General features: G+C 35.2%; 1 protein-coding gene across 4 annotated transcripts in view; it reads right to left on the bottom strand.

Annotated features, from left to right (window-relative positions):
• Positions 1-5,504: 5,504 nt before the first annotated feature.
• Positions 5,505-15,893, bottom strand: part of Rbbp6 (RB binding protein 6, ubiquitin ligase) — a 32,009-nt gene continuing 21,620 nt past the window's right edge. For 2 of the 4 annotated variants that reach the window (XM_063226678.1, XM_023560877.2), the window contains 8 exons: positions 15,156-15,252; positions 14,954-15,032; positions 14,791-14,845; positions 12,598-12,666; positions 10,802-11,164; positions 10,409-10,510; positions 7,810-9,564; positions 5,505-7,487 (listed from right to left, as the gene is read on the bottom strand). In XM_063226678.1, coding sequence (XP_063082748.1) covers positions 5,921-7,487; positions 7,810-9,564; positions 10,409-10,510; positions 10,802-11,164; positions 12,598-12,666; positions 14,791-14,845; positions 14,954-15,032; positions 15,156-15,252 — 4,087 coding nt within the window. In that variant the 3' untranslated portion in view covers positions 5,505-5,920. The remainder of the gene's footprint in view (positions 7,488-7,809; positions 9,565-10,408; positions 10,511-10,801; positions 11,165-12,597; positions 12,667-14,790; positions 14,846-14,953; positions 15,033-15,155; positions 15,253-15,893) is intronic. The other 2 variants (XM_063226680.1, XM_063226681.1) reach the window with 1 other exon arrangement.

Here is a 15,893-nt window from a genome sequence, read left to right as displayed (position 1 = left end):
ATTAATGAAAACTGAAACTACTATAGCAAGACCAGATGAGAAAAATGTGTACTAGGAGTGAACATCAAGAAATGAAAAAGAGGATGGCTGTAATCCCAGCACTCAGGAAATCAAGACAGGATTGCTGTGAGTTCAAGATCAGTCTGGACTATATAGTGAGATTAAGACCAGCTTGAACTGCATAGTGAGAGCTTGTCCTACAAAAATCAGAATAAACCAACATAAACTATCTCACACAACAATCACCAAAAATAAGGAAGACCTGGGTTTCCAGTTGACTGGCCAGTTGAAAAAAGAACTAAGCTACTAAAAGATGAGGTGATCCTAGAAGCCTGAAAGAAAACCAAACCTTTGAGCTACGGTAATAAAATTTTGGATAGAAAATTTTATTCCTCTTAGAATTCTAATTTGTGAAAAACTTCCCAATCTGCATATTGAAAAAATCTTTTTCTGGTCAGGGCTATAGATCAGTGGTATAAGCACCTCCTGGCAAGCACAAGGTCCTGAGTTTGAGCCCCAGTGCCAAAGGAAAAAACCAACCATTTCTTTTGCTCATGCTAGATTTATGTGGCCCAATTTGTGGTATTATTCAATTTCATGATTTTTCTGCTTGTGTTAGCTATCGTAATACTCTGGCAATTTTGTATTTCCTTCTGCATCCCATAATAGCCAGGAAAATGAGTGTGACTTAGTCTGTTTCCTGCTATAACAAATGTTTTGGAATTGAACCTTCCTCCGTACTGATACAGCCTACAACTACGCTGTTCCTTTTGTACAATTTTCATCACTTTGAGGGGCCTCAAAGAGAATATTATTTGCTCCATGATTTACCTTTGTCCCTCCAGATATGGGGTGTTCAAAATCCTTTATTCATTTCCCAAGAGGCCATCTGCTTTGTAAGGAAGAATTGTCATTAGATAAGCAGTCTTTATTTCTTAAGATGTGATACTAAGGCAGAAATTTCACATTTGTTTACACTCCCATCCTTTCCCAGTTTCTAATACTGATGTTTTTCCTCCTCCCATTTTCCTACTTTTAAAGATTAGTTTTAAAGAGACGTTAATAACCATTGTTGATAACCTTGTGCTCTGTTCTACACCATGTGCTATGTCTATCCTTAGTTTTGACTGACAGCTTTGTTTTGCCATATTTGACTGTATTTTCTCCCCCCCAAAAAAGTAATAAGCACTAAGGAGTAATAAAATCCAAAATGTGTAAATTTTATTGTAAAAAAGAGAGGGAAAAAAAAATAAAAAGAGCTCTAATGGATATAACAGCAAGTGTGTTTAGGGGTGTTAAATAGCTGACTATATCAATGTTTTTGGATCATTGAACACAGCTGTTTGCAGTCTCCCTGTTTGAATGTCCACCTTGTATTCTTTGATACTGTGATTTGAGCAACTATTTTCAAGATGATAATATGTAATCTATTAACAGGTGATTTCTTACTGTTATGTTTTTTATTTGTAGTTCTGTATTACGTGTACCCTTACACCGCTTTGTTTTGTTTTGTGTTTTTCTTTTTCCTCTTAAATAAAATAAAAAGATTAGTTTTAGTTGTTACATGAAAAAGTCTATCAGCTTCAATGTCATTAAACTATGTAAAAATTTATTAGATAATCACCAAAATTTTATTAAGGTGGTAAAGTTTCTAAAAAGTGTATTTCATTTTGAATCCTAAATATACGCTTCTTATACTAGAATCTTTCATCACTTAAAGACTTTTAAAATGGGAACATAAACTGATAAAGATTCATACCGGATAAGCCATCTTTATTGCAAATTACTACAGTCAGATTTCAAAGTGGAAAAGGAAGATTTACGCTGGTGTTGGCTTTAATATAAGATCATTATCAAAAGTGCATAAAGAAATTAGAAAGTTGTTTCTAAAACCTCCTTTAACATGACCCTAAAAATAATCTCAAAGGCCTAACAAATAGTTCTAGTAAACTGTTTATATACGTTCAATTACCAATTCACGTGAAATCTTTGGAATATTAGTTAACTTTTTCTCAATTAGTAGGTTGAATTATTATTCACTTCTGTCAGCTTGATGTTCTGTCAAGGATATAAGTAGCTTGTTACGATCATTGTAGCTCTTAAAAATGTCAAGCAAACCCTTGTACACTGTTGGTAAGATTGTAAATTAATACTACTTGTATGGGAAACAATATGAAAGTCCCTCGAAAAAATTATAAACACTACATGATCCAATATTCCCACTACCAGCTACATCCAAAGGCAATATCAGTACGTCAGAGACATCTGCACTCCCATATTCATTGCTACACTCACAGTAAGCCAAAAACGGAAACAAGTTGTCCATTAATCAAATGGGTAAAGAAAACGTGGCACATGTATAAAATGGAATCCTAGCAATGAAAAGAATGAACTTGTTATTTACATTTGGTGGACCTGGAAATGTTTATGTAAACTGAAATACACCAAGACAAGTACTGCGTAACTGCATTCATGTGTAGGATATCAAAAAAACTGATCTTGTAGAATGGTTACCAAAGGCAAGTGTGTGTGTGCGCGTGTGTGCATGTGTATATAATTTAATAAATGGGTACTAAGTTACAATCAGATTGGAACAAAAAGTTCAGGTCTTATTGCACATTAGGGTAACAATGTACTATTACATTTCATAAAACTAGAACAAAGATTTGGGTTTTCACCATAAATAATTGAGGAAATGTGTTTGATAGAAACATGAGAACATTACACAGTACCTCACTGATGTATATTTGTTTTTATGCATCAGTTAAAGAAAACATTTAATGTCAGAAAGATGTTTGTGACATAGAAAGCAGGGTATACATTTTACACACACACACAGGCTTTTGTGGTTGACACTTCTCAAGTGGGCAACAGTTAAAGGGTTTACAGAAGTGCATTTCACAGTCTGAGGTTTTGTTATGTATAGTTTTGTATAGTAAGGACAGCATTTGTTAAAGGCAAAAAAGGTGGACACCAAAGGATACTAACAGAGAGATGAATAAACCATTAAATAGCTCTCTACTTTTGATATCGGTTTAAAACATTTTGGATTTTAGCACACATTTGGTATGCAGACACTACAGGAGTTATTTTTAAGTACCTGATTTTTTTTAAAGAGTAGAATATATCTATTGAAAGAAAGCTTCTGTCTGAAGACACACAGAAGGGGTCCTGAGCAGGTTGCCCCTAAGTACCTGATTTTACTACTGGAAAGTTGCCCCTAAGTACCTGATTTTACTACTGGAAAGTTTTTTTTTTTTTTTTTTTTCTGGTACCAGGAATCAAACTCTGGACCTTGCACTTGCCAGGCAGGTGCTGTGCCACTGAATTATATCCCCAGCATACTGAAGTTTTAACTTTCAAATACCTTGGCACAATAAAGAATCTGATTACTGGCAGAATACTTTTTATACCTGTAGTAGCTAAAAATCTCCCTTAAAAAAAAGTTGACGCACTGGTTATCTGTGATGTTTGCTCTACTGGTTTCTACACATTTTTCAGTCACTGTTTAGGTGAGAATTTGCTTGGTAAAATGTAGTATCTAAGTTTTAAAAAAGGGTACTTTAAAAAAAAACCATGAAGATATGTTGTGCATGGTTTGGCTCCTAGAATACACATTACTTATGAGTTAGTATTCCATGTGGTGAGACAACCAAACACAGCCTCCCCTCTTAAAAAAAACAAAAAAACTCTGTAAAGAGTTACCATTTATTCAGTGATGCCACTACACCTCAGGTGTGTATGGCACTGGACAGGCAGGGACTGAGAGGAAATTTTAAAAAAGCAATGTAACTTTTCAAGAATGAACAAGAAATTATGATGTATAGTAGTAAGGGAATTCTAGAAAGATTGAACAGCCAAGTTCAAAAAAGGTTCAGAATTTTTTTTTTTTGTGCAAAAGTAGTCTGAATATGCTGTCTCACTCCTCCATGTGGTAAGAACTGAATCTTAATGCAGTACCTTTTTATGCTTAAAATGCAAGCATAAGGCATCCAGAGCCACAGGAAAGTGTAAACACTTGGCACAATGTCTGGCAAATTATTTTTTAAACTGTTTTCCAGGACTTTTGCTAAACAGTATTCAGCATGCTAATTCAGGTTTGGAGGTTAGCAGTTTAATTGCTGAAAGATGGGTAAAGGGGAAAAGTTTAGGGGATGTTAGCAAGTGACTGAAATGAAAGGACACAGGCCATTTGAGAAGGGAAAGTAAGAAGAGTAATTGAGGGATAAGTTGAAACCTAATCCTAAATAACACCAAAAGAGGATGAAGCTGGGAGACCACAGCTGTGGATGAAATACTGGAGCTTAAATAAGACAGGAAATAGAATGAGTGACTCCAGGAAATTTTCCTAGTAATGGGTTGTAGTCAAAGTGAAGGTTACTCGAGCTTAAAATATAAAAACAGCATGTCTGGGTAATGCATGTGTCTTCATGTGATAGACTTTATGATAAAATGTCAGTTTTTGGGTACCAGATCCTCACTAGAATTTGGAATTTTGGTCCAGATTAACTGGAATTAAGACTGCACATTAAATGGAATCACAAAGTAATGAATATATATATTGTATGTGAGTTGGGGTAGGGCTGGAGAGGTCTCAATAGAGATTCCATCTCTAACCATAAGGGTGTGTGTGCGCCTGTGTGTGAGTGGGGGGACTGAATCATCAAAACAAAAAGCACAGCCCTACAGAGGAAAAGTTGGTTTGACTCAAAGGTAGCATTTCTCAAATTTAACTCACCTCTGAATTTTTTTACACTTACCATATATTCTTATTTCACCTATACAATTTTTTAAGATTAGTTTTTAAATGTTAAAATCTTGCACTAAAAATACTTTTAAAGTTATGTCCATATGCCACTTAAAATCAAGTGTCAACCTAGTATGTGGCATCTAATGCATTTAGAAATGCTGCATCAAGGTAAAACAGTAACAGCAATGCTCTGCTGATCACATAAACACTTTTCATCATCTACCACTCTATGCCCCTGATACAGAACACGAGATCACCATCACAGATCACAACTGTCTTTTGTTCTTTGTCCAAACGCGGAATAAGATAATTCCTATTTACACCACCATGATTAAGTACCATTCTTAGCCTCATTACCCAAATCCTTTCAGGAGCTTTTTACTGTCCACAATATTCTTCTTGAACTACTGTAATGAAGGAAATAATTATAGTTGTTTCTAGTACTCAGTGTCTGTTTTTCTCAAGGAGGCAGATTGAGCAAGCCTAAGGAATTCAGTGCTTACTGGTTTCAAGAAAAACATGTAGCATAAACAAGTTACAATTCCTCAACATTTAAACCCACATTTTAGAAGTTCAAATTTGCAGTTACTGTTTAACTGCACCTCCAACTAATTCTGCCTTCCTTCTGGCTACCTACCATCAGCCCAAGTCTATCTTCCGTGTTTAGAATTTGGTATATTCAGTTCAGTTCAAAGATTCAAATATTTTAATCAGGAAAATGAAGGAGATGCAACACTAATACAAACATTCGACATTTGAAAAGTTTACTGAAAACTTTTATTGTAATCAAAACGTGACATAACGGGGTTGTAATGACTTCAGCAAATCATTCTGCTGATATTTTAGAACTCATATCAGCTTTTGCCAGGCAATTAAAAAAATTCAAATGTGAAAATTTCACAGTAAACTCCACCCCAACTAATTAATGGTGGTTAAAAATAATAGGCCCTAGCAAAACCTCTCATGTTACATGGTCACAAGTCACAATTCTGTACAAAAGTTCGTGTTATAAAGCTCTGATGTAAAAATCAAATAATCAAGCAGCAATATTTTAAGTGCAGCACAGGGTCTTCCGTGTCATTATTTACAAGGCTTGAATCTCTTTACATTATAACAAAATTTAATACAGATGACTTAGTAATTAAGTCAATTTAAAACAAATCTGTCCTTTTACACAGGGACAGATTTCACTTTTTGGTCATCCTTCTCCTTCTCCTTTTCTTTATCTTTGCTCTTCTTTGACTTCTTTTTCTTATGTTTGTGTTTTTGGCTTTTTTCCAATTCTGTTTCAGTGCCTGCATGTTTCTTATGCTTCTTATGCTTTTTGTGTTTCTTGTGCTTCTTCTTTTCTTTCTTTTTCTTTTTCTTCTTGCTGTCCTGACTTTCTGCTGAGCTGGCACTGCTACTGTGACTTCGGGTTTGGCTTCCCGAAGGGCTGTGACTTCTACTTGGACTAACGCTAGGGCTGCTTTGACTCTGGCTCCTGCTTACGCCCACTTGTTCAACCACTGGTATCTCCAGGTTCTCTTTTGCTTTCTCCATCACTTTATCTTTCAGGTCCTTAGAAATGCTTCCAGAAGTTTCCTCTTCTTTCACAGATACATTACTTTCACTATCACTTTCATTATAGTCTGGTTCAAACGCAGCTTCATCGGTTTCTCTAGTTAAGTCAGAGGAAAGTCTAGAAGAATGACTCAACTGAGGTTTAGGCTTCAGAGCATTCTTGTCAATTTGCCCAGCTATTTGTTCCTTTTCAATCTGTGGGTCCGGTGGGTTAAGTACATAAGGTAACTTACTGGCACTTGATTCTTTATTGTTCCGTGCCTCTACTATATGTTTCTCACGATCCTTACAAGAATTTTTATCTACAGATTTTGTCTCTTCAGTTGAGCGTTTAGTATCATAAGGGGACTTATGATCATGAGGTTTTTTGTCTCTTGCAGGACTAGAACTGCTTTTTTTGGAATCTGCTGTTCCTTTTTTAGGCAAATCTCTCTCCTCCTTTGGCTTACTTTTCTGTCCAGCAGAATCTTTATTCCAAGAAGGAGAGTCTTTTCTTCTTGTTAATTCATTTCTTTCATCTCTCCGTTTGGAACCTGAATATTCTCTGTCTTCATAGTCAAGTTTTTTCTCTCTATTGGGAGTAAAGTCTTTACTTGAGGAACTACGAACGGAATCATGCTTATCTGAAGTTCGAGCTTCTTTAGAAGACTGTGACAGATTTTTAAAATTTCCTTGTTCATTTAAACGGTCCAAATTACTATCTTTCTCTGGTTGGGTGTTATTCTTCCTTTTTTCAGGATTTTCTTTTTCTAATACTGAATGATCTCGATCTTTGGTCTTCCCCTTTTCACTAGATACAGAGGTTTTTGAACTTTTTGCCTCATGTTGCATAATTTCATGGCTCACTTCCTTGGTGAGTTTCTGAATTTTCTCTGATGGCTCATTTTCTTTCTCAGTATACTTCACTGTATTTGATGGCTTAGTACCAACATTTTTTATAACACTAGAAGGCTTTCCTACACTTGCTATAGGCTGTGTGGATTTAATTTCTTCTTCTTCAGATTCAAAGTCATCTTTATCCCATTTGGACTGAGGAACCTGGATCATAATAATTACGTCTTCAGCAGGAGCTGTATTGTCATTATTATATTCTTCCATAGTTTTAATTACAGTTCGTTTTGTATCTGTTTTTTCTTCAGATTTCCGCACAGGACTGCCTCCAGTTGAGCTCGTACTAAAAAAGGATAAAAAACAATTAAAATAGTAAACATTTAATTATAAAACACAGAAATACTAACTTCGGCATGACAAATGTCCTTTTAACTTTAAAAAGTCAAAATATTTTGCTCTAAAAATGATATATGTGACTTAACGATATAAGTGCATCATCTCCCAAATCTTCTTACAACGTCTTTCTTTAAAGATCATCAAAGTGTAAACCAGGCCAATCCCAATAAAAAGCACACTCTTAATGCAAAAGTTCAAACACAGATAAGATTAAAAGGAAGTAATTTCCCAAAACAGGTATTTATACCCATCTACCCATAATCAGATACCTGGTATAATCCACAAGAGTTGAGCTGGATCCTTCAGTTCCAGTTACTTTTCGTTTGGCTTTTCCTTTGACTTTTTCCTGTTTAATTTTGCTAGAGGTGGACTCCAACTTTTCAGAGGGTTCTTTTGTACTAGATACATTTTCTGTACTCCCAATTTTTTTCCCAGTTTCTCGGTTGAGCTTGATTTTTTTGGCTGGGGCAGATGAGGATGGAATTTTGTCCTTTTCTGGAGACCGATCCATCTTTTCAATATCCGGTTCCATTTTGCGCTTTGGTGATGGTTTCGTTATTTCAGTTACTTCCAGTTTAGAAATCTTCATTGAAGAAGATTCAAAATCTTTATCTATACTTTTTTCTTCAGTTTTTCTTTTTCTCTTTTCTCCCTTACTATCAAGTGGCTTGTTTTTCTCATTAGGCTTCTTGGCCTTTTCTTCCTTATTAGTTAGCTTTTCTGATTTGATATCTTTGGAATAGTCCTTCTTTACCTTTTCGTCTTTGACTGGCTTGGTCTCTGGGTGTTCTTTTGTAGATTTAGAGTGAGCTTTCCTGAGGGTACCAATGGTCTTTTCATCCTTCTGCGAAGATGATGATGGTTTAGCAGCGTCAGTCTTTGGAGTCTCCTCTTTGGCTTTTTTAAGTGGAGGTTCAGACCGAGGAGATTTTTCACGCTCTCCATCTAGTTTTTCTTGAGATCCTTTAGCAGGTTTTACAACATTTTCTTTTTTGGACACAGCATATCCATCATTCTTCCGTTTGGTCTTGTCACCTTTTGTTTTTGGTTTATCTTTTTCTCTCTTGTCTTTTTCAGACACTGATTTAAAAGTGATAGATTCTGCATCCATTGGTTCATCCCTAACAGGTGTAGCATCATCTCTGTTTGGAAGAACAAACAATGAGTCTGTCTTATTTTCTTCAATACCTGTAGGTTCTCTTGATTTTCTAGCTGTCTCTAATAATTCTGGGTTCAGAAAACCTTCACTCTCTTCACCCTTCCTTCTTTTTCTGTGTTTCTTATGCTTATTTCCTTTACCATCTCCAGGAACATTTTCACTTTCCTTCTCTTTTGACTTTGTACTATCCTTCTGATTATGAGTCTCTCTTGTTGAAAGCTTCTCTGGGTAACTGCCGCCTATATTTCGACTTCTATGACTTTGTCCAACATAATCTTCTCTGCGACCTCTTGTGAAGGGTGAATTTCTGACATTGAGTGATAAAAATCTCTCTGGAGAAAAGTTCTCCCTATTTGTGGAGGGTCTAGGCTGTGCTCCAGCAGCATACCCTTTATAGTACTTTTCGTACCATTCCCTGTATTTTCTTTCCCATTCTCGGTAACGCTCTTTTTCAAATGGATCTCTAAAATCCACATTCCTCCCATAATATGCTTTCATGTCATAAGGTGGTGGAACTTCTCTGAATCTATTAAAATATTCACGTTCAGCTTCTCCTTGAGGTACATTACGTTTGTTGGGAGACTGTCCCCTAAATGCTTGAGGAGATCTTGATCGTGAATGATAGCGTCTATAGGGAGGTGACCTTGACCTAGATCGATGATATCCATGGGATCTAGACCGTGAACGGTAATTGCGACTCTTGCCTCTGCCTCTTCTGGGATATGGCGGTGATCGCGAATAGGAACGAGAATGTGAGCGGCTGAATGATCGAGAGTAAGAGCGTGAACGTGTTGACCCAGATCTTGACTTAGAGTAAGTATATGAACTTCTTGAATATGATGACCCACTATAGGGAGATTTAGACCTAAAAACAAAAACATAACAATAATTGGTAGTTGAGAACTATATACACAATAAAATACAGATTCTAGTATTCTCTTCTCACTGTTTCATTTTCCTTTATGTCAAGTTTTATCTTAGGTGATTAAAGAGGTATACTGACCTCTATTGGAATGGAGCAAAGCAGACAAGCCAGAGCAATCATTTATTACAAAACAAAAGTGAAGTCTTAACTAGAGTGGAGTGCATTAATGTACCGTGAGTTATATGAACTTACTAACATTAAACAAAATGCCAATTAAATTTCAATTTCACTTCCTAGCCAATTATTTAAATAGCAGTCCATTTTTCATCCTATACTGGCCAACAGTCTAACTTTAAAAGAAACCACATTTTAAGTGTAAGACTAAACAAAAAAGAAAGATTTTTTAACAAACTTCCAGGGAATTTTTACAATTCAATTTTTAATCAATAAAGCAATTTATTTTCTATCACTACCTTACAATTACACAGGTTAATGTTCTAGCACGAAGCTGAAGCCTTTGCTAAGAGGGTCCTTGTAATTTTCTTTGACTATTTCCCTATTTTTTTCCTTCCATAAACATTTCCCAATTATTTTAAACTGTAATAATGTCAAGGGACAAGGGCAATTTAACCCCTTAACTGCTAGTTCTACACAATAGAATTTACACTGAGACATTTTTTTAAAAATAAACAGATATTGGGAACTAGGCAACATCTCCATTTCTATATATCTAGACCGAATCAGAAAAATTTCATGAGTACAATGTTATTTATATCCATAGCTAATCCCTGGATATTCAAAGTCCCATTTGTAATTCTGTTGTGAAGGCTTGCAAAACACTAACCTGGAAAATGAGCGCCTACGCTCCTTTTGAATCTTTTTGTATTCCATCAATTCCTTAGCAAAATCATTTGTAAACTCATCTAGCTTGGACTTTTTCTTTTCCCTAGTAAAATAAAGTTAAAGAGTGAAAGTTAACAAAAACCATTTAAGAAAACTAACAAGACAAATGTAATTAGATCATGAATGAAATGAATGAAACTGTTATTAGTTTTTCACTTTAAAACTATAAAGAACTAGGAATCCCTGAGGAAGTTGCTTATATGGCTTTGGTTTAAATTTTAGGTGAATTTTCTTCTACTAAGTGGAAACACTGGAAAATGTTTCCAAAGGTACCTATTTAATGTTACACCAGAAAATGAAAAGGTGTATAATAATTTCAAATTAAAATACTTACTCTTCTTTTAGTCGGCGTTGTTCTCGATAGAATTCTTCCCTGGACAAAGGTGGTGCTTGTGTTGTTGGGATGGTATTTGAATGAGCTGTCTGCACTCCTGATGATACCCAAGGTGTTGATAAGTTGGCAGGAGCTGGAGGAAACCCTGGAGGAGGGACGCTATAACCAGCAGGTGGTGGCTGGCCAGGAGGAAACTGAGGAGAAAACTGTGGGGGAGGAACACCTGGAGGGAGAGGAAGTGTATGGGGTGGAGGTGGATACAAAGGAGGAGGTGGAACAGGTACAAAGACTGGAGTTGCTGGTAGTGATGGGCCTTGAGTCCTCTGTGATCTTTCACTGTGGTGTCGCCCACGGTTTATACTTCTGGAGAAATAAATTTCAAGATATTCCTTTAAATTTAACTGATCTTAGACAAGTAAGCTTACTTTACCCATAATTATTTCCAAATATACAATCAAATGGAATAGACTATTCCACTAACATGGAAACATTAATGCCACTTATTTGTAAATGTTAACTACATAGGCTGGCACGGTGACAGATGCCTGTGGTCTCAACTACTTAGGAGGCTGAGGTAGACCACCTGACACTGAGAAGTTTGAGACCATCCTGGGCAACAAAGCAAGACCTCATCTCACAAACCGAAAAGTTACAAAATAATGCTTTTTAAGGCCACATAGAGAATGAGAGGGTAAATTTATGGGACCTTTACTAGAATTACTACATTTAAAAATTCTAATGAAATTCAGATTATAATTGTGCTCATTACCCCGTTACTATCTGTCTTTTGAAAGAACTGACCAATTAACGGTGCCTGTGACATAATCCTCCCCAAAAAGTCTTTTGAGACCTTAAGTTTAAATGAAGAAAAACTACTTTTCGTTAACTTTTTTTTTTTTGAGAAAATGGGTGAAGACCATACAAAATAGTTTTAATATCTGTAACTAATAATTGAACATCTTAATGTTGTTTCTCAAAGGATAAAATATAGTTTCTGAATTGTGCCTCAGCAAAGAAACTGAGTGGGATTCTATTAAACTGTTAAATTTTTAAAATTATGGCCAACTGGTATACGAAAGCAGGAGAAAAGGTTCAGATTTAAGCTTTTCAGAGTTAGAAATTAGTAACTATTATTTTTTTTTTAACATGAGATCTAGTAATGAAGTAGTAGTTAGCAATTCTCAACGATGCAAAAGATACTTTTAATATTCCTGCTATAAAATTTTCAAGGCTTTTCTATCCTGATGGCAACCTATGACCTACAGAGCAAGATCTATGCCTTTATTCTCAGAATAATATTATTTATGCATTTTTAGGGCAAGAGCACCAAACAATCTCTTATCTCTTCTTTTGGAAAAGAAATGGTAAGGAAAAGAGAAACACAATTTTTCATTAACTTTCATCACCAATATTCTGTATGCTTATAGGGAGAAAGTAGTTGAGGAGTTTAAAGAGGTAACCTTAAAAACCATCTCCTAAAATACTAAATTTAAGACTGGAAGGGGGCCCACACCTACAAATCCAGCACTTAGGAGGATGAGGCTAAAGGACTATCACAAATTTGAGGCCTGCCTGAACTATGCAGTGAAATTCTGACTCAAAAAAATTTTTTTTAAATAAAAAATATTAAATATAATTTATGCTTTTCAAGACTTAAGGACAACTACTGAAAATTTAAGAGAAGCAAAAATAAGATGACTCCCCCCTTCTTCCTGCCATTGATTTATTTCCCTTTCTCTTTATTTTCTTTAGCATGTAATGAGACTACTGCTTTCCAGGATTTTTAGCATGCTTACCTGTAGCAACTTCTCTCCCCTCTTCTAATTTGCTGTGGTGGAGAAACCAGATATCCGAGCTTGTTGGAACTGTGCATGTGGGAAAAAGCATAAAATAGGTTTGAGTATTTCTGCATGAGTATAATATGTAACCTTACACTGTTCAGAATTTATGGTCTATTTTAATTATGCCAAAAACATTTACTTACTGAATTTTTACTTCAGATAAAATCTGAGCAAATAGTACATTTACTGAAAATTGACTTTTCTGAACTGTATTATAACAATAATTAAGGTTCAATATGGAATATTTTGCTATATTTTAACTAGTGTTCTTTCAATCACTCGGTGAATTTGCTACAGAAAAGGAAAAGAGCCTATTTCTTTACAGAGTGCTATAAAGGCATTTTATTTAGTAAGGTAGGCTAGCAACATTCTGATTCTAAGAATGAGGAAATGGGGGTTAAGCAGTAAAAGCATATGTCCATGGAGAAGCTGGGATTCAAACCTAGGTCTACCTGTCTTAAACAATTTCATGTACTTTCTTCTAATCTCCCATTTAGCATTGAAAAGTTTGGTTTATCTTACAATCAAAAGATCTAAATTTTAAAATAAGCATTAGACAGACATGACTGTATAAATTAGAAAGTTATTAAATACTTCTACTGAGTTTTAGTGCCAAGAAACATTCCATCGAGATCAAAGTGCTTTGTATGTAATGGTAAGAAATCATATCCAATAGATTTACAAATGTAGCAAGACTTCAACACAGAGGATATTCAAAATGAGGAATTTTGATAACCTAAACTAAAGATAGGGAAAAGTTTAACCTTTCAAGTGATTCCATATTTAAAATAAGTTTTCAGATAATTTTTATCTACTCATTAATTAAAGTCTAATCAAGATCCCCATTTGTTAACACACGAAGGAGAAAAGAATTTGATTTTGTATTTTACTAATTTGGAATAAGAATTACAATTGACCCTTAAAACAATATGGGTTTGAACTGCATGTGTCCACTTATATGTGGAGATTATTATTATTATTATTATTATTTTTGGGAGACACATAAATTGAAAAAACTTCCAGACAAACTCAAGTCTGATAAAAAAAAAAAAAAAAAAAACTAAGAAAAAGGTATGTTCTAAATATACCGAATATATGTACTTAGTAATTTATCACTTAACTACCATAAAATACATACAACTCTTATAAAAAGTTACAATTTATTAAAACGTATGCTCACAGACTGCACAAACACCATCTAGCCAAGAGAAATGTGAACAAATGTAAAGACACAGTATTTTACATACTGTACCACTGTAATTTCACAGGCAACTCCTGTTGTTATTGCTGAAGTTTTACTAAATATTCACTTAAAGCACATGTGATGTAACTATAATAATCTGGAGCAATTAGTCTCTAGTAAACTAAGTGTTGAAGTACCAATACATCTTCCATTCTTAGGTATCTTTCACTATAAATAACATACAACATGCAAGGTATATGTCAATGCACTGTTTATGTTAGTGGTAGGCTTCCGGTCAATAGTATACTTTTAGAGGAGTCAAGAGTTATGGTTACTGGTGTAACTTTTCTAGTATGCATGAAACTCTAGATTCAATTCTCAACACTATCTCAAAAAATTATGTGCAGCGCGGGGATTTAGCTCAGCAGTATACGTGCCTGCCTGGCAAGCATGAGGTCATGAATTCGATCTCCGGTACCAGAAAGGAAAGAAAAAAAGTTATGTGTAGATTTTCCACTTCACAAAGGCCAGCACTCCTAGCTTTCAAGTTGTTTAAAGGTGAACTATAATGTACTTAATACCTGGTCTACCTGTCTAAACAATTCCATGTACTTTATAAAAAGGTGTAAGTACATTATACTTTTAAAAAATAATTCCTCCTATAAACTTGAATTTGTGACACTAGACATAAAATCTATGATTAATTTGGCACATAAAAAGAGTTACAAAAAATAAAAAAGAGGAGTTACACGGGGGCTGGGGATTTAGCTCAGTGGCTTAAGCACCTGCCCGGCAAGCACGAGGTCATAGGTTTGATCCCTGGCGCGCGCGCACACACACACACACACACACACACACACACACACACACAAAGGAATTACAAAAAGCATTCTGTCCAGTTTGTAGATTCCATTATCTAGATTAGAGCAATTATCTTCTTACATCTTTTTTAAACATATACTTACTGTTCCCAACCTGGTCGACCACCACCTGGACGAGCAGCATTTATTCTTACAGGACCTTACAAACAAAAAATAGAAGCAATCATTAAATATAAAATCATAAACCGAATAAAACAAATCATTTTTGAAAAGATAAAAAGGTTCAAATCCAAGTAATTTTACTTACCAGTTGTAGGGATCAGCTGTCCATGTAATAATGACTGTCCCAGCAAAGATGGGGTTCCAAGAACAGGCACCTGGTAACCCTTTCAAGAGAACCACAAATAAGTATAGTTAAAAAAGAAAAAAGGACAAAGGAGTTGGGAAAAAAAAAAAAAAAAAAAAAAACCAACGATAAGAAAAGCAAGCTTAAAAGCCAGTAAATTTACCTTCTCTTCCATAAGAGCAGTAATTGCAATTGAGGAAGTTCCCTTTGAGTGCTCTGCTGCAAGGGCTGCAGCTGGCAATATTTTAGTATCAGAATCCCTAGAAAATAATGTAATTATAATGTATTAAAAAGTCATCAAATATGGTAGCTTGTGAGTAAAAATGACTGTCACTAACTTTCCATCATCAAGATGTGTTAAGTCAAAGATGATGTACTTTTTTGAGGAAAGAAAGGACCAAGTCTTTGGTGAGTTCTTTAGGCATAAGTACAAAAGTAAAAAAAAAAGGAACTACCTTAAGAACTACTATATATGCTTGCAATCCCAGCACTGGGGACGCTGTAGCAGGAGGATCACTGTGAGTTCAAGGCCAGTCTGGGCTACAAAAGTGAGTTAGTGCAAAGCCAGCCTGAACTGCATAGTGAAACCTTGTCTCAAAAAAGAACTACTATATATAGCTGGGAGGGGTGGGCCACGTTGTAAGCTCAGTACTCAGGAAGGAGTCAGGATTGCTGTGAGTTCAAGATCAGCCTGAATTACATAATGAACCCTGTCTCAAAAAATCAGAAAAAAAACAAAACAAAACATGGTATTACATATGATAGCAAACAGTATCACGAATGAAGTAAAAATTCAAAAATTTATTTGCTGAATAAATCCAAAGGATACAGGATTCATAAATTTTAGTTTATCAACCACTACACTAAATGGGTGATCCTGGAAAGGCCATAGGATTCTCAT

This window comes from Cavia porcellus, unplaced genomic scaffold (genome assembly GCF_034190915.1).
Source record: "Cavia porcellus strain 051 isolate PalLab524CR breed Dunkin Hartley unplaced genomic scaffold, mCavPor4.1 scaffold_16, whole genome shotgun sequence".
NCBI lineage: Eukaryota > Metazoa > Chordata > Mammalia > Rodentia > Caviidae > Cavia > Cavia porcellus.
This window is presented reverse-complemented; position numbering and strand designations above follow the sequence as displayed.